Source organism: Chaetodon auriga, chromosome 14 (assembly GCF_051107435.1).
Source record: "Chaetodon auriga isolate fChaAug3 chromosome 14, fChaAug3.hap1, whole genome shotgun sequence".
In the NCBI taxonomy this organism is placed as follows: Eukaryota; Metazoa; Chordata; class Actinopteri; order Chaetodontiformes; family Chaetodontidae; genus Chaetodon; species Chaetodon auriga.
In genome coordinates this window covers 12917430-12940837 of record NC_135087.1, presented here as the reverse complement: position 1 = coordinate 12940837, position 23408 = coordinate 12917430, and the positions used below count along the sequence as shown (strand labels likewise).

Here is a 23408-nt window from a genome sequence, read left to right as displayed (position 1 = left end):
AAGTGGAGCTAAGAGAAGAATCCACAAGGGTTGAGGACATTTATTTCCCTTCTAGTCCATAAACACCACCCACTTTCCACAAGCCTGGAAGAACCGATAGTGGATTTTGTGTCTCCCCATGCCTCAGCCGGTAGTGGTGGGTCTGTGCGAGCAGGCTGGTACCCGCTGACCCCTGCCCTCTCATTAGTGGGACGTGGAGCAGTGGAGTACCGTGCTCCCCAGGTCATGTTACATATGGCTTGCAGTCTGCTGCGCCGCATTAAATGTCAGCTTTGAAACCATCTGAAAGATCAGAGGTCAGTGTTTTTAATAAGGCCAGAGTTCTGGGGGAGTTCCCTCTTTTTTTTTTTTTTACTGCACACTCTAGTATGTTTTACATTTCATGTTTGAGATTGTGGACAAAATGATTCACTGCTATTTCGATATGGGGATATCCCAATTTTCACACCTGAAGGAAGCAGTAAAAATGTAAAATTCAGTAACAAACTGTCCCTGTGTAAAAACCTCTGCATGTCTTCTGTGAGGAAACAATTGTGCTCCTCTCCTGTCTAATTTATAGGCACAATACAGAGGTGGAATTTGGAGTTTTCGGTGGCCCCCTCCCCGTGAGACCCACGGACCATGGGCTCTTACTGCGAATGGGATATTGTTCTGGGCTCCAACAAAGCTGTTTTCACCCTCTTCAATATTACAGGAGGAGTTACCTGATACCTAACAATCAGCTAATCCACTGCCCATGGCGACGAGGTCACCTGTGCACAGGTAACTTTATCCCGGTTGCCTGCCTCTCCCTCCCTTTCCCGCTAGTGTCTCCCATTTTGTCTTCTCTCTCCCTGTGCCTCAACAGTGAGCACAGACAAACAGCCTCTATTTATTTAGGTCATCAGTTAGATCATATATAACTCCTCCAGCCAAGATCCGCTGAGAGGACAACTCCTATAATCCATCACAGACACACTGTGAATAAAATAAAATCCCCTTCTGTTCGTCCATTTGTCAAACTTCGTCCCCATCTTATCTCTCCCTTGCTGGTTTGGTCGGGTGCCCGCTGAGTGAACAAGTATTGGTTGGATATTCATGAATTTAAGGAGAATCCCCCCTCTAGCCTTGAGAGGAGTTCAGGCTCTTTTCTGGATAGAGACTCAGTGTCTGAGTGACGGCACCTCAGATTCATTCCTCCACATGTTGAAGTAGGGGGTACATCGGGCGGGGGGGCGGCTGTTCGGCCTTCACTCGGGGAAAAAGCCATAGGATTGGACTTAGCTGTGGGGAGCTGCAGACCCCCCACCCAAAAGGAGCTTTACCTCTGGAAATCTCATTGCTGTTTATTTGAATTACAGGGGCTGAGATGAGAAAAGGAGGGTTAATGAACTCCAGGTTGCCAGGCATGTGCAAACGATCACTGCAGGTTTGCAGAGAGCACCATAAGGCCTGCTGGATTACTGCACCCCCCCCCCCCAATCCTCGCAGTTTGGCTACATAGGACTCTTAAATGTTGGGAAGACATATGCTTTTTGTCTTACATTCATTACACACATGTCGTGTCCCTAATGCCGTGTTTCCACTGCATGGTATGGCTCAACTCCACTCCACTCACTCTTATTTGATTTTCCATTGTCACAAGTTGAGAATAATACCTGGCAGTGGTGTTAGGTCAGGTTCCAAGTGATACTAAACGGTGGAGCGAAAACAATGCTGACCACTGACTGGTCAGAGAGAATCTTCAGCTGAAGCATCACTCGTGTGACACTGACATTCTGCACACCGACCGCCAACTTTTTATTCACTTGACCCAGATTTTTAAGAACGACAGCCTGTAAAACCACGGCATGGACAGCTGACGAAGTGCAGGCATTCTCCTGTTTGGTTGCTGATAAAAGGATCTCGAAAGGAAATTATATCCTTCATTGTTCCTGTGTTTGTGTGTTTTTGTACTGTGTTGAAGATCCAGCCTACACTGAGGGGGTACAAGCTGCAGATGCAAAAAACCTGGTACCAAAAGTGCATCGAGTCCAGATCATTTTTAAGCCATGCTGTGGAAACACGGCTTCAAAATGAGCAATCCTTAATTTTCTCACTCATCTTGGTGCAAAATTTGAAAGAATTTTAAAAATATCAGTTTTATGTTTTTATAAATATAAACTTTTATTGCAGTATGGAGATTTAGAAAAATACATTCACATAATTTCAGATAACAAACATATAATTCAAACTAAGGTTAAAAAAAAAACAAAAAAAAAACAAATGACCATCAGTTTTACTATTTGCCCACGACTCATTTTTGGTATATGACATTAAAGCACTGAGAATACTTTCACTTAAGTGTCCATTCAAATTGATGGGATTATGTCATAGATCCTGACAAAGACAGGACTTGTTCGTCCACCTGTATGAAGATGTGTGATGCGCTGATAGAGGTGTATGGTGTGAGTTGGCTGTGAGGCTGAAATGTGCTATTACGGTCATGTATGACAGCAAGGATCCAAGGCTCCAGTTGTGAAAAGCACCGGGCACACTTGACAAACGGGCTCCACATTCTCTCGTCCTTCCCCTCAACCGATACCCAACAAATGTGCCAGTGACGGCGGAAAATCTCTGAAGCTGCGACGTCACTGCCTGCACTCCTACGCAAGAGCTTCTTTCAGTGTTATTCACAAAACAAAAGTAAAAGGCACTAGTGTCCAAAACATTATGACGCCATGCAAAGAGAAATTATTACAATCCCTTTATAGAAAAATATCATTCATGATTACTGATATTTGGAGAGACACATCAAAATGAAACAGGATATAGTATAGCATCATCACATCTAGTTAACATACTATGAGCTGCAGCATTATAAACAACATATGATGAACGGCATGTGAAACCCACAGCGTGACCCCTCGATCATCGTTCATATCTTGGACTCACAGGTTGATGATGAGGCTTGAAATATGAGCCGTCACTGAAATAGTGTGCATTTCGTTGAGGTGTGTCACACATGACAAACCCTCCAACGTGAAGGCCGTTTGAAGCACGTACATTGTAATGTCATTATGGTAGTGCAAACGCCAAAACAGACCAATGCCATTGTGTATTTAAAGTAGCAGAAAGGCACATTCGTCTTAACTCTAGTCCCATACTCGACACTCCCGGTTCATTTGGTGTGATATAAAACACAAAAGCGGGGTTTTGCAGTGACTTGAGAGGCATTCAGAGAATTTAAGGTGATTACTGAAGGACACTTTTTCCTAAATCAGCAGCTTTGTGTGTTTGTGTGTACTCTCCATATGTGTGTGCAGTCCTTTAGTCTTTTTCACAGAGGCTCTCTCCGTCTTCCCCCTACCGAATGACCTTTTTGGTTTGACCCAGATGACGCATTTAGTTTGGAGGAACATCCTAGTCACATGACTAGAGGCATTCCAGCACCTGCTTCTGCAGATCAAATCCACTCAACAGGAAGTAGCAGGTGTTGTCTATAAAAATGCACATTTAAACACGGCTCAAACACATACAGCGACTTCTTCTGTGAGCACGTAACAGTCGTAATGCTCCTTCTAACGAACGGGGCTTTTAAAACACGTCATAGACCCTTTTTTTACTTTTATGATAAACTCATAATGCCCACCCACAGGGCTCCTCTCTGACTAGAGTGCATTGTAAAAGTCAAATGAACTACAAATAATTTAACATTTAAAGGAAATGAATGGTAAAAAACACACACACACACAAACACACACACACACACGCACACACAAAAGTAAAAAGATTCACCATATCGCTGCACGGGGCGGACATGAGTGCTTCTGCGAGGAGGGAGGTTTGAGGTTAGAGGTCAGCCATGTCCTCCTCCATCTGCACTGTCTGTAGTTTGGCTAGCTCCTTCCCCTCCATGGCCTCCATCTCCCCACACATCGCCCGCACCATCTCGTTCACGCCTCCCGAGCCCGAGCCGCCCACCTTGTTCTCTGAAAGGTTCATGTAGTCGCTGTTCATGCCGGGGCCCATCAGGTGCGAGGATGGGGGGCCCCGAACCTCGTGGCCCCCGAGATACTCTGTGGGCTGGAGGTGGTGGCTGCTGGGGTCCGTTTGGGCCATCAGGGGCGTGCTGACGGTGAGCGTGGTGTAGACCTCTGGCTCAGGGCTGGACGAGCTGACGGCGGGGACCTCGGTGGTCGAGGCGGGACCTCGGCTGGAGGGAACTTCGTCCGAGTTGGGGGCGGTGTAGCTGAGCTGACCGCTGGGGTCCAAGTGGAGGCCGTGGTGGTACGAGGAGTAGACACCTCCCTCCAGAGGCTCCTTCTTGATGGACGGCTGGCCGGCGCTGCTCATGTTGTAGAGGACTGTACTGTGGTGCAGGGACGTCATGGTCAGCTTGTCCTGCTGCTGGAACGAGTCGCCATTGGAGGAACTCACTGCTACATTGTTCAGAGGCATGGTGCCTGTGGTAATACAACAATGGATCAATACATACAGAGTCTCTACCTCTACCAGTGTGAGTATATCCCATTCCCACTGCTGGATCCCCTTCTCATTCCTCACAGTATTATACGTTTCATTTACAGCAGGCCTTGGCCCCAAAATTACCGTTGTGTGTCTCACACACTTTGTGCTCCTTAAACTCGACCCTGCAGTGCCCCAGAGTACGAGTGTAAAAGCCCGCCAGGACTCAACAGCAAGCTGCAATTTTCTGTTTTTCCTTATTATTCACCCTCGTGTAGATACTCTGCTTTATGTCAAAGTAAGTGCTGTAATGGCTTATTCCCTGTTAGTGCGTTTCATGGCCGCTGATTGTCTGAAACATATTTCCCCTCCTCCCTGCTCTGCAGATCAAGAGTGCAATGATGATGAGTGATGGTGACTTCAGAACTTGTTTTTATTCATCTCTGGGGTTTTCAAAGGACCACCTCCTCTGTGCATGTGCATGCATGTGTGCGTGTGTGTGTGGCCCTTCCCTGTTTCCTCTGCTCTGTGTTATGTGTAGTATCAGGCTTTTGGGCTACGGCCCAAACGCAGACAAGCCAAGAATACAGCAGGCTCAGATATATTGGGTGGACGTAGTAAAGACCTGTTGACAAACCACCACGGACGTGTTGCGTTGCACTTGAACATTTAAAGATGGCAAAGGGCACCACTGAGCGACTCTCATGTTTGGAGATATCAGAATCAAACATCTATATTTTGATATAAGAGTAGAGGAGATTATGTCTGGATTTTGGTTATTCTAATACAGTGATGTGTCTTAATTTGGACTTTTCCTGGTCTTCGGTTCTGCTCTACATAAAAGCAAAGTGATCTTTAATGGATTTACTTGACTGCTTAATAGGGGAAATGAGCAGTGAATGCCTCTAAATCTTTAAGCATTACATCCCAATTACTAGACGATATCACCCAAGCCTATTTAAAATGACGTAAGTTCAATTAGTCATAATCAAACTGTCACATTATGAATTAGATATTGAGGCAAACAGGTTTGATTTTGTCCTTGTTGCCCATTTCTGCCTCAGTATATCTAAATATAGCTTCCAAGTAAACAGACCAGGTTTTAAGTTAAAATAAAGGTTTTCTGAACCCACCTTGTTGTGTGATTGCTGAGGAAGATGAGGCAGAAGAAAGCTGCAGTGGAGGAAGACCTACGTCGCTGTTGAGTAATGAGCTGCCATCGCTGTCTGGGACCCCGCTTGGTACCTGGACCAAACTGTAGCCACCCAGCTGCAGCGCACCTGACGAGGAGCTGAATGTGAGCACGGAGGAACCCCCGTTCTGGGCAGCCATGGTGTGAGCCCCCTCCAGCTTCACCTCCGCTCCGTTCACACAGCCTGAGTAGGAGGCGTACTGCAGGGCCGAGTCCTCTGCAGAACTGCCCAGTCCCTTCTCCTGACCCATCTGCATGTCCACTCCCGAGCCCCCCAGCAGCACCCCTCCAGACGGCCTCAGAGGGTTGAAGGCCAAAGGCTGAATGCCCAAATTGAGCCCGTTGAAGAGGATGTTTCCAGGTGTGTGGAGGTAAGATGAGCCGCCATTGTGAAACACGGTGGAGGAGGTGTTACTGGTCACTAGACTTCCGTTGTAGAGACCGCCACTGCTTGATCCAGGGGGCAGCTTGATGTCCCCGATCTGCTGGATGACCACCCCACTGTCCAGAGGCCCTGTTTGAAGGGGAAGGGTCCCATGGGTTATCACCCCATCTGAGGAGTTAGAGAGGGGCCGTGGAGACAGCTCCTCCTGGCCTTTGCTAGACTCATCCTCTGTGCTGTGGTTTCCATCAGATTCACTGAGGGAAAAAAAGATGGAAAAAATGATAAATGATGTGTCACAAGACGAAGGAAAGAAAGAAAGAAAAAAAGGGAATCACTTTAGATTATTGTTAGAGGGTGATTTTAAGCCACTTTTTGAATAAATTAAATAAGTTTGGAAATGTTCCTGATAAAAAGCATTTTTCATCCCTTTGTGCCCTTTGTGGCAAAGAGGAAACACTCTAAAGCGCTTTTACAATACAAATTCAATAAAATACAATTTTATCCATCTTGCCTGCACTGAAGACAGAGCAGATGGAGTCACATTTGCTGCTGTGTTATTACATAGCTTTGAAGAGCAGGCTGTGTTTGTGAGTATGGAGCCCCCTCTTACCTCATGGAGAGCTGAACTGACAACAACCAACCAGCGTCAACAACCGTGCAACCATTTGCCGCAATAAATTCTGGCGTGACAAAATGCCAGCGCTGGTGGCGTGACAAAACAAATGGCTGAGAGTATTTACTTGAATTTCTTCCTCCAATTTAACACGGTGTTGGAATTTCATGTCCATACTTTTCTGTTTTCATGAAGTACTACATTCGAAATGATAAACACGTAGATGATACAGCTTATTTATAAACTACTTTTTTTTTTCTTTTTAAAGATTGATTCAAACAGCTGCAGCCTATCCAGAACGCACGCTCGCACGCACGCACACACACACACCCTTAAACGTCTCATCCACCACTTCCAGGAAAAGCTACAAACAAAGACACTAGTTGTTGCAAATATGAGACGATTTGTTGAAAATATCCACAGGTTATAAATGTTGTTTATGAATAATTGAAGTAGCGACTTAAAGGCAATAAGGCAATACAGTGTGTGTGTGTGTGTGTGTGTGTGTGTGTGTGTGTGTGTGTGAGAGAGAGAGAGAGAGAGAGAGAGAGAGAGAGAGCGAGAGAGAGAGAGAGAGGGGTCACCTCCACCAGGTGTGCGTCAGCTTTGTTCACAAAGAGAGAAACATGAAAGAAGCTCCATGTCTGTCTGTTTGTGTGGAGGATTATGAAATGAAACGCAGGAGCTGATGGAGGCTCCGAGATCCCTTTTTTATCCGAGAGGGGGTGGGAAAAAAAAGTGATAATAAAAAATGATTTATGTGCTGGGCTAGGGGACACGTGCACGCGCTAGTGTTCACCTCTGACTTCGCGCGCGCACACAAACGCACGCGCACTCCAAGTAGATAAGAAGAAATTAAAGTAACTTTTCAAGTCACCTTGTTACTTGTTTCACCAAAGTCACCAGCTCCGCGTGTGTGACAGTCGAAGCGCTGGACTGTGGGAGTTGTGCTGCTTATGGTTTCCATGCCCCTTAGCACCAACACGCCTGAAACCGGATCTGAATGGCAACCGCTTCATATTTCAAAACACTAAAAGCGTGCTCCAAACCCTTTTACGCATACTTTCTTTTGGTTCTTAATCATCGACGATTGAAGATTTCCATGCTCAAGCCTTTTAAGTGAGTCGACGGGGAATTGTGAAATACACTGAGTATTGTCAGTCACAGACTTGAGTGTAAATGGTTGTAAAATACAGTCACCCTCAGTCGGAATAAGCTTTCAAATACTTTGTTAAAATTAGCCTGAGCCTATTTCGATGCGCCTATTACGCACAGCACACTTAGAAATATTTTATTAATTTGGTTGGTAAGACTTCAGTGATCAAAATAATCTGCGGCTCGTTCCTTTTGTTGCCTCACCTTTTTGATTGTGCCTCGGACGGGTTTCGGTCTCTCTGCCTCCTGTTTTTGAACCAGTTGCTGACCTGGGTCAAGGAGAGTCCTGTAATCTTGGCGAGGTTTCGTTTCTCGGCAGGAGAAGGGTACCTATTCTGATTATACAGATCCTTGAGCGCGTTTCGGGACCTCTCCTTGAAGCAATACACAGTCTCCTCGCCGTCCCAGATAGTCCTGGGGAGAGGGTACTTTCTCCGGATCCGGTACTTGTCCACGGCGCCCAGGGGTCTCCCACGCGCCTTCTCCGCCTCGGTGTACCGGGCCTTGTACCACAGATCTTGCAGAAAGGTGTGGTTGGACGGGCTGAAGCTGTGGTTCTCCAAAATACTGTACAGCTCCTGATACCGAGCCTGGTGGAAAGCAACGAGAGCTTGGGCTTTCAGGATGCTTTCGTTGCCGCGTAGCAGGTCACTCTGTGGCAGGGACCACAGGAACCTGGCCAGCCGGTCCACATTGCCTCCCTGCTGCAAAGCCTCGCAGACGCAAGCCACTTGCTCCGGGGAGAAAGCCAGGGAGGAAGCGGCGCTCACCAACAGCTCCGTGCGCACCGCATCCGTGTTGGGAGTCGTGCGCTCCATGGACAACTCCGCCGCGTCCAGCGCCACAAGCTTGATGCACTCCCGCGTATCCACCTCCTTCACATTTTCCCTCTTGATGTCATTTGCTGTTGTGACTTCTCCGGCAGAAGAAGAAGACATTTTTTTTGTTCAAGCCTTCCCTGCTAAAGTCACTCCTCCCAGCTCGATCAGGTTACCTCCTCGCCATGCGAATGCGATCGGATATCTGACAGCAGCTGTAAGTAGATATCTCTCTCCCCTTTTCCTTCCAACGTGACTTTTACTCTGCGGGGACTGGAGCTGGAAGGAGGCACACTGGGGTCTATCTGCAGGAGAGCCACGCTATTGGCCGCCGAAGGCCCCAGAAGGGAGGAGCAAGCGGGATTCAGACACCAATGTTTGGTTTCCAGCTGTCACTCATATAACCTACAGTATATTCCCGTAGCTCACCTGTGCAAGGTGAGTGCTATTGGGATCGTGGGAACGGGATATCCTTTTTGTCTGTATTGACAGGAGCTGACTTGGCTTGATGCGGTAACAGAAAAGCATTTTCATTCCCATATCAAGGTATGAAAATCCAAGAGGAAGACAGTCCTCAGGCTATTGCCGACTCACTGTCTCAATCTATTTTTTTTTTTTTTTTTTTTTTTTTACATTTTTTTCTTCCAAACGAACTCACAGAACATTCAGTAAAATATGCGACTGTTTGAGATATTCTCCAGTCCGAAATATATTTCACATATCTTCAGTTTTGATAGTTATTACAGATCCAGCCTCTAAAAAGCAATCATTTTACAGATGGAGACATTTTAAACTTTCAGTACAGATCCATTACAGTAAAATGAGGAATGAATCTTACCAGCTTGTCTGTCAAAAGCCCCTCACACACTGGATCAAGTCACAGCAAATACGTAATCATCCCAATAAGCAATGTCAGATCAAATCCACATAAACAGAGCGTAGTAATGGCTGTAGAAACCAACATCACACCAACAATGCACATTCTGAACATTTCTATTATGACATAAAGTAAACTTGCTGTGATATTTTTGTTCTCCAGAAAGTAAAAAAGCTTCAAGTTTTATTTTCACCTTTCACATTTCTCAGACCTCCAAAGCCAGCCTCTCTGTCTATATATTCCTCCACGAATATGATCTGAAATAACCAGATTTTAATGCCTTCAAAATGAGGATTAGTAATCCACCGAAGAGCACGTCTAAATCTGTAAAAACAAACAGTACATTAGTCTTGCAGCATTATCCTGACAAAATCTTTTTCGTCACTTGCAAATACTAATTAGTCTAATGTGACACTGGAGTCTAACTTAGTGGACCACCTTTTTATCTGATCAATTACTGATATTTATACATAGCCAATAAATTATTATGACACATAAGACAGGCCTTGGCTTTGAGCAATTGTGATAGAATATATGTTTTCAGAGCTATAGCCTTTGAAAAGAGTGAATTTAAATGTACGCCCGCCTGCCATGAAGTTAGTGTGTTATCCTTATTATATCATAATACACCTATTCTGTCTTCATCATACATTGCTAATATAATAAACCACGTGATCTATCCATCATCCTTGGTGAATTATTTATCCAAACAGTTCCACATTCAAGCAGAAAATATATGACGTCAGACGCCCTGAGGAATAACATCTGGGGAGGTTTTTGGCTTTAATTATGTTTCAGTGCAGGCTCACATTAAGGAATGTATGGGAGTAATCTATATGGTACTGCACAGAGGAGACAGCGAAACCTATAATCAAAACAACCATTCTATACATCCTCTCTAAATACAACCTTTGTGTGGATGAGCGAAAATAAACCACTCAGCATTTTTACCTCAGACCCCCTGGGACTCCTGGGGGACCCCTGGATGAGCCAGCAGCACAGTGTGACCACACAGAGGTTGTCATTAAACAGGAACTACTCCTATTAGTGACGTTTCCCGTCGGACCGCATTCTGTGTAACGCAGCGGTTCGCTGCCTGCAAAGTGACAAGAGAAACGCTAGTTGTTGACATTTTTTGTCAAGCTTTTTTTAATTTTGTGTTGCGCCGACAGAAATGGACGACCAGGGGTGTCCGAGATGCAAAACAACCAAATACAGGAACCCGTCGCTGAAGCTGATGGTGAACGTCTGCGGCCACACGCTGTGAGTATTTACATCTGACAGCTAAAGACAAACAAGAGTGGCGACGTTTTTACTTCAAACTGTGCAAACAGACACACACCAACACAAGAAACCCCCGAATTAGCTTTGTATCGTCTCCTAAATCTCAATAGTTGGACATTAACGGACAAAAGACGTTGGAAACGTGCTTTAAGCAGCGCGAGCTTTTAGCTAACAGCCAGCCGTTTGTTGAGCTGTGATGTTGTCAATAAAGTAATTTAAAATGAGCGACTTCCTGTTGGGTATAATCACCACATTCTTATTGGTAACATGATATTAATACTGTTAACTGAGACTAAAGATAGCATCAACCGGCGAGCTCCCAGTTCACATGTGGGTTTTAAGCCCTGCACAGCAGTCAGTCAGTCTTTCTGGACATTGTTAAAAACATGGCAGACAGTTATCTCTTATTAACTCTGCTCTGGTCGTTTTCACCTGGCCTGCACTGCCTGTTTGTACCTCTCTTTAAAAACTGGTAGAAGAGGATTCAAGGGTCTTTATTTTTAACATGCACAGAGGTACGTGGTAAAGCATGCAGTGAAACGAAGGTTACTGCAACAATAACAATAGTTAATAGATGAAATAAGATAAAATGGAATAATCTTAATAGAAATTGCCAGTGCAGCTATGTGTGTGCTGATGTTTTAACCGCATCATGTTCAGAAAAGGTCAACTTAAAGGGACAAATACAATGTAACCTACGCTATGACTGCACTGCATCATCACAGTATGACTGATATATGCTTTCTGTCCTGAGCTGAGAGACAGAACTCATCCCAGACATACACTGACCTAACCTAAACCATTCAAAATGCAACCTGAACATAACCCTTTCTGCCTTCATAAATAAACTTAAACATCTAATCTCTAAACGTCTGTAGCAACTGCTTATCTACTAAACCGCCTGTGTTAGGTCTGGCCTTGGTGCATCAGTTACAGCAGCTCAACCTGCAGTGTAACCCTGGTGGGATTTGTACTTTTTCATGAAACGGATAAAAATCGATAATAAAATTCTCATTGTAAGTGATTAAATTAGATTTGATTTGATTTAGATTTTGAGTAAATTAAATTTAAAGCATGTAAAACAAGGAAATGTAACTCTTTGCTTTTATTGTTAGCTTTTATTTGCTCTCTTCGTGTTCTTTTCATAGAAATGACCAGTCTGCAGTAATCTTATTGAATACTGCGCTACATATTTGATTGTGTGTCATCTTCATGTGAGTACGCAGGAAAACATGTTTGCGGTGCATTTTCCAAAATTCAGCCTTGTCATCTGTTTAAAGAGCTGGTCATTTAAAAGAAGAGCTCCATTCAGTGGCAGTGGTGGCCCGATGAGAGCATATTTTTTTCGACCCTGTCTGTTTATTGACCGTGCCATCAGGATGTGGCCGTGCTTTGTCATCAGGTCAGTGAGCTCATAACTCACCGCCTCTGTCTGGATGCAGGACTACACACAGAAAATTAAAATGATTCTGCAATGAAGCAATTTGGAGAGATGTCCTAGCCCAGGTCACCTTGGATTTGTTCCTCAGAGCCGGTGCGACGGTGAATTAATGCAGCACTTGGAAACTGCTGTACTCTCAAACTGTTTTAGTATTTTCATCACTGATATCATTTGGCGTTTTGTTTGCTGCAAGGCTTCCTCAAGAGTCGGTAGATACGGAGACTTGCACTGTGGCGTAAGCAATGTGTTTCAATTTCACAGTTACTGATTTCCCATTTGGTGTAAGCAGTGACTCTATGTAGAAATAGTGCCTAAGAAAGAAAAGGAAATATTACAATTTTTAAATTAGTAAGGCAACGTGTACATGTACATACAGAATGTCGATGCATGCTCAAATCCACAACTACCTAACAGAAATAAGTGTAAATATGCATCATTCCATATACCAAGTGTATTTCTTGGTTTCTGCTCTCTGCAGGGAAAGAGAAAGTCAAACTCAAATCTGTCCTTTTAGAGTCTTAGCACAGTTTATTATCATTTCTTATGTAAAGTTTGACATATCAACCAGCCATCCTATCCATTTTCAATAATTGATTTTACAAACAGAAAAGCAATCAATAATAATTTTAGAAATGTAGTCATTGTTTAAGATGTTAGACATTAAGTGGATCCAGCCCAAATATGAGAATTTACTCCTTTTCTCTGTTTTCTAATCACTAAAAATACATAGCTTTGAGTTTTGGACTCGGTTGGATAAAACAAGTGATTTGAAGATGTCACCTTGAGCTCTGGAAAACTGCAGTGGGTATCTTTTTCTCTGTCTTCTGAATATGGACTAAATGATTCAAATTGCCATTAAATAATCAATGCTGAATTTAGTCATTAGCTGCAGCCCTAGTTGGACTCTGCACTGGTTCATTCATTGAAAACCGCTCTCCGCCTTGGCCTGGTCGAGTGGCCATTCCAGTCTGGACTGACCAGGCTCCCTGCCCCGGCGATGCAATGCAGTATTGAGCTTCTCCACCTCTAGCATGCATCTAAATTTAAACTCCACCACAGCACATTTTGTATCCCTGTCACCGGGGGCATTTGATGTGTGTTATTTATTACCCTTGCACAATGACACCGGGCTCGTGTCCTTTGGCATTTGACACTGGGCACAGGCAGGCACAAACGACAGTAGCTTAGGCATACGGTTGGGATTAGAGGAGTCCACCCTCTATATTACAGTCACACCTCATTAAGTAGAAGCTAGTTTTCCTGTACCTTGTAGTTTTATGTTCTCAGTTGATGCACAGTAGTCAAGCGGAAAAAATGTTTTTGGGTGTTTTTTGGATGGTCCCAGATATAAAAGGCACCATAGATACATGGAAATTTTGGAAATATACACATTAGTTTAGTTTAAAGACTGTAAGCAGGGAAAAACAGGTAGTCTGTCTTTGTTCAAAAGGCGAAACAAAATGTGCTTAGCAGCACCTGTAACCCCCCCCCCCCCAAACCGTAACTTGTTGTTTTTCCAGTTCAGTTGCTATACAGATATAACAAAAAACTATAACATATTAATAAGCAAGCTTTAGAGGGGCTAGTAGGCAAATTTTGTAATCTTTTGGCAGAGGCAGACTCACTGTTAACCCCAATTTCCAGTCTTTATGCCAAGCTAAGCTGTCTGCCTCCAGGCTGTAGCTTTATATTTAACATGAGAGGAGAGTAGTGCCAATCTTCTCTAAGACTTAGAAAGAATAAGAATAAGCATTTTTCCCAAAATGTCTAAATGTTTCTTTCAGTGGGAATCCAACACTTTCCATGTGGCAAGACAGCCAATTAACAAGCTTAAGATTGATTGTGTTGCCTTTGCTGCTAATAGGGAGCCTAGCCTCAGCCCTACCTCAGGGTTAACATCTGTTCCACTAGCTTGTGATTCCACACAGTATTTCTCCACAGTATTATTCAAATTTTTTAGATCCCTGTTTTTATTTTCACAAACATTGAAATGATCATTTGAAAATGTTGAAACCTGTGATTCTGCCCTTTTTACTACTCGACAAAGCACACCTAATCTAAGATTAGCCTATGCTAGCTTCCTGCGTAAGCAATCATACTCCTGGGCCTCAGCATTTTTTGACTGTGCTGCTGCAGGTACTGTAGGTCACAAGACAGGACAGAGTGTCATAGCAGGTTTAAATTTGACACAAAGCCAGCTCTGTGAAGATCATCAGCTTTTTGGCAGAAACAAGTGAATCCAGCTCCGCTCTGTTTATAGTGCTATGTTGTTTCTGCTCTGTCTTGTATGAGGTGGCAAAGATGCAGGCAATGTCACCAAGGGGCGGTGCTGGTGGTGGTGGTGTTGAGGCCTCTTTGCTGAGCCAGGAGGACCCTGTTTACCCTCCTCTTACCACCCCCTCCTTTGACCTGCTGACAGCTGCAGATGGGAAAGATAGGAGCCTGGAGCTTTGAGCAGGACAGGTGAGAGAGGGAGGAGTCAGGAGTACTCAGCCAGCGACAACAGCCCAGGGACACAGAGATGGCAAGCTGCAAGAGATCTGTTGGCTCACTTAAATGTCTGTTCAGTATGCAAAGCAATATAGCATAGCCTTGGCCAGAGGTTTCTGAGTCCCCCTTTGATTACAAATTGCAAAAGGCCAACAATCAGAACACTGTCACTCAGAGAAGTCACAATTCAGAGGAAAGATGGCAAATTGACTCGAAAGGTCTCCTCCCTCCCTTTTAGATCTTCACCTCTTTGCTCTAGAGTTACACAGGATTTCCCCTTTGGAGAGTTCTGTTGTGTGGTCCATTTATGGGGCAGGGGGCAAGCTACGCCCCTCTCCTTACCCCGTGTTGATGAATGGACTCTTTGTGGGCCTGTGGAAACAAGCTGAATCCCTCCATCTACCTCCATATGGCCAGGCCTATACATCTCCTGTGGCCTGGGGCCACAGTGAACATCTGCCTCTTCCAGGGTGCACTTGAGCAGGAGCTCCTTGTGCTCTGAAGCACCAACTGGACAGCGCAGATGTTTCAGTCCATCGCTCAGCTTTCATTTTTATTTTGTGGCTTCATCTAGGCCAAGCTCAACTGACTTGCTTGTAAGATAGTCCTGAGCAATGCCTCATCAACGCTGTACCTGCTTGTTGTGTGACTGTGAAGGCTTGGTGTCATGCTTGGCAGGTTGGGCTTATTTGACCCATATCTGAGATGCTAGACGTAAACAGCCAAACTCTGTGGCTCTGCAGTTTCTCCTTTAACTGCTTTTTCGTTTTAAATGCTGCTGATGAGGCAAAATGTCTTGCATGATGACTCTGTCATGATTGTTCTAATAGGCTCTATCCCCCGGAGAGGTTTTGACTACGCATTAGCTTCAAAACCCCAGGCCTTGAGTTTGGAAAGAAATGACTCAACTATACCGTCAATGACGTAAGGTGAAAAATCTGACTTTTTCCCATCAACTTTGCGATTTTTATTATGAGAACTGTCAGGACTCAAAAGCAGATAGTGACATTTGGAAACCAGATGTTGTCCATTTTTGTGAAGGTGGTCACAAGCGGGAAGGTGAATTCCTGTGGAAATAAAGCTCCACAGAGACTTAATTAAAAGAGTGTACTGTGCAAACGTTTATCCAGGCCCTCCACCCCATCAGGAGAGATTTAGCAACATTCCCATTGTCTTCAGTGTCCACTCCTCACTTGAGTTTGACTGATGGGTAAACGCCTACCTGCATAAAGGTGTGATTGATGGCTGAGCTCAGGGTTGTGCCCTCAGGTAGCTCTGCTGGTTGCCATGGAGTCACGTCATGATGGTGCATAAAGTAAACCTTCCTGTTTGAACCTGGGCTTTACCTGAAATTCCCAAATGTTATCTGAGTGTTTCTGCCTTTTTGTTCAGGGGTGGAGAGGCGTGCTCTTGACCGAGGAGCATTGTGATTCATGGGTGTTTATATGAGGAACCGAGGGCCGTCTGAAAAAGTCATCATGACTGTGCTGAACTGCCACATATTTTGTCTTGGAAAGTAATCATATCCATTAAACAGATTTACAGTAAATACTTTGATCAATAATTGCCTAGATTTCCATGGTATTTAAAATGCAGCTTAAACTTGTCCACAATGCAGCGTCCTTTCACTCAGGCACCGTGTCAGGAATAATAATGAAACTTTTCTGGCAGAATAGGGAGAAAGGTTGGAATTGCACGTCTACATGCTGAGGTTTTTTAATGTTACATTACAGCCTTAAGTGCAAATAATTCATCTTAAATTTACCAGTGAAGTAAAGATTACACAAAACACTGCCGTTGTCCATCTGTACTTCTTTGCTTTTCCTAAATTGCGTAAGATTTAGTCCATTCTTATAATGATAGACTACACTGTGAATTACTGAGCTGGATTTTATCATATTATGCAACGTGGCAGAATGACTGAGGTCTGTTGAAATAACAATAAAGCAAATGTTTTTCCAGTGTAGACAGACACTCCACTGATGGGGTGTCAGACTAATTTCCTCTTGTCTGAGAGCTGGAGGCAGCCTAATCGACATTCCAATCATAATTCCAGCCATCTTTGAGCACTTAGAGGAAATATTCATGTGCCCCATGATCACCCACTGCGCCTGATGATAACTTACAGACAGAAAAAACACAGATTTGCTTTACTCTGAGGAAAATTGTATTTCAGCAGCCACATACGCCCACACATACACAGCTGACCCTCAAGCCTGCCGGGGAGGGTCACCTCTGGAAACGTCCATCTCATCTTCATGTTGTGTTCTGTTTTGTCGTCTCCCCTCCCGCGCAGATGCGAGAACTGTGTGGAGATGCTGTTTGTGCGCGGCTCGGGTAACTGCGTTCAGTGCGACACGCCCCTGAGGAAGAGCAACTTCCGCGTGCAGCTCTTCGAAGACCCGACCGTAGATAAGGAGGTGGAGATTCGCAAGAAGGTGCTGAAGATGTGAGTGAGGGGGATCGGGAGGGCGAGGGGTGCGTCTCTGCCTGTTTATGTGTCATTTCATGCCTCCTCCCACTTCTTAAGCCACCTTTGTCTTTCTCATTACACTGTTTGTTTTGTAGACAATGAGTCTCCCCAGGGGGGGCTCAAACGGGAAGGCTCTTTCCCTGCCAGGTTTTTACTTCTCAGCCCCTCCCTGCCTTCTCTCTCTCCCTCTCATCTGTTCTTTAATAGCCCCTTAATTGACATCTAATGTGTGTCTATTAGGCAGTATGCAGACATGGTATTATAAAATGGTTGATTTAATGGAGGCTATTAATGTCAGTGCATATTTGCTTTCATCAGGTTTTACTATTTGTATCATCTGTTCTGTTCTTTCTCTGCAGATACAACAAGAGAGATGTTGACTTCTCCAGCCTGAGAGACTATAATGACTACCTGGAGGAAGTGGAGGACATAGGTAGGAGCCTAGGTCCATGACTCTGGCTGTACATGGAGATTTTACAGGCATTAGCATGGCATGGATCAGGAAATAGCTCTGCCAGTGCCAATACATCAGGACTGACAGCCCACCATGTGCTTTTAGCATGGGTGTATTAAGAGAGCTGCCTATGAATCAGTGGGGTGAACTGGCCGCTGCCTCAGTGATACTTTGTCCCATTAACATTTACATACATTCAATTTTTTATGAGTATGACATCATCCCAACGTAAAGTCTACGGGCCAGGTGAGACAGGGAGGGCGGGGCCAGGAAGACAGACACTAACGTGAATGTCAAGCGTCCAGTTCCTATAAAGCAATGATGGCTTTTAGCCTCAAACAGAAGGCAGAACAGCTCCTGTGGTCTAGGTCATAAGTTTGGTACTTGGAATTTGCACCGGTGATCTTTTTTAACCTTTTAAACCCTAAAAATTCTCTGTAAATGTCCCCTTAAGCAACGTTGAAGCAAGACATTTTTTTCCAGTTTGACAACAGCCTACAAATGTATCTACTCGTTCCAGTGTGCCACTGACAATCTACTGGGTTGTACTGAAGTTCAGAGAAATATTGAATTGCCAGATGGCATTTTTAAGGCAGCACTATTTCATGAAATGGGAAAGTCTTGAACCTCATTTTATACTATTTTCCTGGATCGTGACCATAACTTAAGATAATAGTGTTGTAGCTTTGAACTGTGCTTGTCGTCACAACATGACATTGTGATGATGGACCCACAAAAGGGTCTCTCGGGTCAAAGAGGTTAGAGGCCAGGGTAAACTCGGTCAGAACCAGGTCAAACAACGAGTTTTCTGACCAATTAAAAGAGTTCATAATGGAACATCATAAAGCTATTCTTGAAAGCAGGGTGAACAATGGCTGTCCTAGAGAGGAGGGGGATTCAGACAGTCTCTCCTGGAAGACATTCATAGTTTTGAACTGAGTTGTCCACATGAAAAATGGCAGAAATAATTGTGTAAAGGTTTGAGGAGAGCTGAGAGAGAAGCTCAGCTCCATGCTCTGTTCTCACCTTCGCACAGCTGGCCTGAGTCAAGTGAGTGTGAATGGCAGATCATTGGTGTCGAAAAGGTACAGATATGGTCGGACACAGCCCCACCTTCCGACGTCAGGTTTCCTGAAGCACTTTTGATTGACTTTACCAGCCCCTTATTGCTGGTTTGTGTCTCCTCTGTGTAGTGTATAAACTGACTAACAACATTGACGTGGAGAACACCAAGCTGAAGATGGAGCAGTACCAGAGGGACAACCGAGATATCATCCAGAAGAATAAGGCTAAACTCGTACGTGTATTTTGTCACGCATGCATAATACCTGCATTAATGTTGAGATTTTGGTGCTAAAATCAACACGGGAGGAGACTTCTTTTTGCTTATTCCCCTACCTGGAGGTCAGGTACAGTATGCCATCACTTGGGCTGCTGGTGATTCAGCCTTGTGGTCAAAGACGGGACATGAGGTTTTCCAACATCCGTGTTCTCTTTCCTGCGCTCCTCAGACACGAGAGCAGGAGGAGCTGGAGGAGCTGCTGTTGCTGGAGCAGCAGGGCAATGAGCAACGCAGACTGGAGTTGCTGCAGGAGGAGCAGAGGCAGCTCCAGGCCAAGAGGAAGAACAAGCAAGCTCTGCTGGATGAACTGGTGAGAAACACATGTTACACGTGTGTTTATGCCTACATATGTCCACAGCTTAGTGAAGCAAAAAGCAGTCACATGAAGACAGATGTTCCATGTCTGACACACACACACACACCCTCAGCCTGAGGGTTCGCGGCTGTGAGATCATTAAGAGCTTATTACCAGTCATTGTGCTGCAGGCCACATTGTTCTCATTCTGTGATTCCAAAGCCTCTTGGCTCCATTGTGTTGATCTGCGGGCTTGGAAGTGATTGTTCCTGCAGAGCTGGCCGCTGACGGACCATTGCAGATAGCAGGTTAAGCTGTGTGTTTGTTTGTTTTAAGGCACAGGGCCTGTTGACTGTAGGTAGATGAGATCAGCTCCACCCCCCTACCCCCCTCAGGGAACTGTCCTGAGCTCTGACATTTCTACGTCCCTGCTCACTGCTCTCTCACACACACACACACACACACACACACACACACACACACACACACACACTAAAGCTTGGTTTAGGCTTCTGCGTCGCGGCGACGCCGTACCTACGCCGTCGACGCAGACCCCTACGCGGACCCTACGCCGTAGCCTGACGCGCACCTCCAAAAAATCCTGACTACGCGTCGCGTCGACGCGTAGTGACGTGAACGTCGAGGACTGTGATTGGTCCGTTCAGAACGTAATTTTCGGTTCAGTCGCAGCCCTATGGTCGCAGCACAACAACACCGCCATTTTCAAAGTTTCTGTGGTGAGAGCTACAAGAAAAACTGGACCAAGCCGAAGAAAGAATTATCGAGGAGGTACGCAAGTACGACCACCTCTACAACTCCTCTTCGCGGCAGCAAGAGCCCCCCGAAACCATACAAAGACACAGCCGCACCCCCCTAGCGGCTTGGCAGTGAATTGCGGAGCAACGCGTTCCCTCGACGCAGAACTACGAATGCTCAGTGACGGCGTAGGGTGTACGCCGTAGGTACGGCGTCGCCGCGACGCCGAAGCCTAAACCAAGCTTAACACATACATCTAGATTCACTGTCGCTGTTTGCTGAAGTCGTGGGTTACTAATCAATAAAATGCATGACTGGCAACTTTGAACACTTCTTGATTATTGTTCTTATCGTATATAAACATTAAATTTATGTTATTTGTCTACAGGTATTTTTTTTCTCTCTCAAATTTCCCAACTTTTTTCCACATCTTCATCAACTGAGATGTCAATCATGCAATGTCCTCCAAATAAAGAAAGTAAATTCACTCAAGGGCATATCCGAAACAAGTGTAACACCCAAAAGTGAAAGTGGGAATTTTTTGCTGTCAGACCAGGACTTATTAATGTTGAAAGCCATTAAATCTGTTTTGGTTTATTGTTAAATCCTAAGACACCTCTGGTCTGTCCTGCCGTTGCTGTCCACCCTATCAAAAATGTCCTACCTCCTCAATGCACAACGTGTCCAAGCTTGTGTTCTTAGACCTCTCCGCTTGGCAACACTCCACTGGAGAAATTGAAACGTCCGACCTTGCATTTAATGGAGGTGAAGGCGACGCAGTGCACTTGAAGCAGCGTCCCCCTGCAGTGCCACGGTTTTGTTAATATGGCTTGCATCAATAATGTGGCAGCTAGCCTGAAAGCCCCCTATGCTTATGGTTATCCAGTTAGACAGAAATGTCTGGGTGGGGGGAGGGGGTCGACTGTCTTTTCTCAACATACAACAGTCAGAAAGACGAAAGGCTTCATGTACAGGTGTCAGCTGTTCCCGAGTTCCCGATGAAGCAGTTCCTTGCATGTGTCACATACACCTAACATTAACTTTCACATAAAATCCCAAATCCCATTTTTCTCCATGCAGGAGCAGTCTCAACTTCCTGCCACCATCTTGCTTGCCCAACACAAGGTCCGTGCTGCCCAGCTGGAGACCCAGATAGAGCAGCAGAAACAGGCAGTCAAACCTACGAATCTGTTTTCAACTGGAATCCATATGGTGAGTGCAACACTTTAGGCATATTAGCTTTTGAACCCCAGTTCACTGTATGAATTCAAAGCGACAGGCTCTTGAGCCTGAAGCTTCTTGGTGTTTTTATTTTCTCCCTTTGCCACTGTACCAGCACACATCATATTAATTTATTTCTTGAGCGATGTGCTTCTATACATCATTTTCCTTATTCAGGTCCCAGTGGCTCATTAAAGATTTATCATTGCGAATGGTCAACCTTTCCCTCCATCTTGTTGATTGTAGACAACTGTGCCTCCGTTTCCTAAGTGAATCAAAATGGCCCTGATTGGTGATCGCTAGTTGTTGGTATTGTGTGTCAGAGGACATTTGAATGATTTTACAACTCTGGGAAGTTATTATGGAGGCATATATTTAATTCTTTACTGTGGCAATGCTGAGATAAACAGTAGAAATAAAAGTTCACATTATTAAGTCATCTACAGGAATGTGCATAAGCTGGGCTAGATTCGACTTCTTTGCCAGATGACCCTTTTTTTTGTTTTGGATTCCTCACTCTGCATTGACACCCCCACTGCATCAACAGAGTGGCCGCGTTCAAATGAATGACAGGGCTACATTTTTTGAACACAACCTGTCAGACTGGGATTTCCTGCTTCAAGTGAGAGCAGGATGAGCACAGTGTAACAGGAGACCTTGAAGAAGCTATATGTACCATAAATAACAAATAGCTATTTCCAATGAGCCAGTGTAGGTTGAGGTCACATGGTTGTATACCTCTATCCATTGGTGGTAAGGTAGGTCTGAACAGTTAAGGCCCTTGGTGTGATTTTAGTTGAGTGCTAATCTAGACTTCATGTGGCGACCTTGTTGACAGTGGAGTGACGATAACAGCCCAGACCTTCAAAGGGAGGATGTTCCTCCGTGTCTGGTGCTTCTTCACTGTGAGAACAGGCCCTCACCCCTTCACTCATGTCATCACATTCCTCTGGGCGAATGGTGGGACCCACAGAGAGAGCATGTGGGCTCAGGGCTCTGGCCGCTCTGAGCTTGCAGCTTTGTGCTCACCGTGTCTGGAGAGACCTTCCATTTGGCTGTGGTTCAGGTTTTCAGTAGTTTATTTTCATTTTCCTGTGATGAGATAGGCTGTGTCATCACCCCCACCTTCTCCCCAACAACCCTCATGAGACATGGTTGTCTTCCCACAGTTCAGTGGTGCGTGGGAGAGATATCTGCTTAGTACTCACCTAGGCTTAAGGTGGAGCTTGGTCTTGACGTATGCGGTTATAACCCAACTCTGTCTTTTCCCAACTTTTTGGGCCTGTCCTGTCATTTTCAGTGAGTTTTCCACTGGCATAGCTATTTGAAAGGTCTTGGTTAAATTTATCTGATGCAGTCATAATCAGAGACTTTACAAAAACATTAATTTACTCATTAAACCCCAAAGAGACAACTGGCTCATCCACCACCAGTGGAAAAGTGTTGAATTGATCCAAATGGAGGATGTGGTGCTCTGACTCTCACCCCCTTGATATACAGCATGAAGTTAAACTTGCTGATGGAGAGAGAAACAGCATGATTATGTTGCTCTTGGCTTCCTCTGTGGCTGTTTTTCCTTGCTTCTTTCTTCCCATTTCTCTTCATCCTCCCGTCCCTGAGCTCCTGTTGGTGGAGCAGAGCTCTCACCATGCATCTGCTGCGTTTTGGACTGAGAGACTTGAGTCAGGGGAGCGTGTGGGTTTGGATTTCCCTTCACCTCAGAGTCCGTAAGAGTGACTTCTGTTTGATTTGGTGGGGTTTCAGCACAGAGCAGTGAATTCCTGCAGATTGCTGGAATTTATTTATCTGCTAGGTTGTGGTCCGTTGTTCCAAGCAGCATTTCAGTTTTTCTTGAGCAGAAATTAGGGGAAGCAAATGTAAAAACGCATTTCTAAAGCTAGGCAACATTTCCATGATATGCCTTTATTAACATTTAAGCTGATTTGTGCTCCTCTCTTCACTGACAGTGACAATATCAATTAGTGCTAAACAAGCAAAAGAATAACTGGACGCTCAAAATAACTGTTCGTAGACGCTCCGGTGTCCATACCTTGTTGTGACGCATGTACGCGAAGGAGAAACAGATTGTGACAGTGATGAATGGACAGAGGGCTGATTCATGACCCTTTGTTTTTTCATCTGGATGTTTTTGGTGATGTGTAAGTTCACCAGTCACGGAGTAATAAA

At 44.8% G+C, this 23408-nt stretch overlaps 2 protein-coding genes across 2 annotated transcripts in view; one reads left to right on the top strand and one right to left on the bottom strand.

Moving 5' to 3' along the window:
- Positions 1-2261: 2261 nt before the first annotated feature.
- six4a (SIX homeobox 4a) lies at positions 2262-8834 on the bottom strand. The gene is made up of 3 exons (XM_076747937.1): positions 7975-8834; positions 5559-6256; positions 2262-4424 (listed from the first exon to the last, which is right to left on the bottom strand). Exons 1-3 carry the CDS (start codon positions 8706-8708, stop codon positions 3811-3813), a joined length of 2046 nt encoding a protein of 681 aa, XP_076604052.1. The 5' UTR covers positions 8709-8834; the 3' UTR covers positions 2262-3810.
- A 1683-nt stretch (positions 8835-10517) lies between these two features.
- The window catches only part of mnat1 (MNAT1 component of CDK activating kinase), a 33068-nt gene continuing 20177 nt past the window's right edge, over positions 10518-23408 (top strand). Inside the window, exons 1-6 of the mRNA XM_076749399.1 lie at positions 10518-10728; positions 16977-17129; positions 17513-17586; positions 18801-18904; positions 19119-19259; positions 21081-21212. Of these exons, the coding sequence (XP_076605514.1) occupies positions 10640-10728; positions 16977-17129; positions 17513-17586; positions 18801-18904; positions 19119-19259; positions 21081-21212 (693 nt within the window). The 5' untranslated portion in view covers positions 10518-10639. The remainder of the gene's footprint in view (positions 10729-16976; positions 17130-17512; positions 17587-18800; positions 18905-19118; positions 19260-21080; positions 21213-23408) is intronic.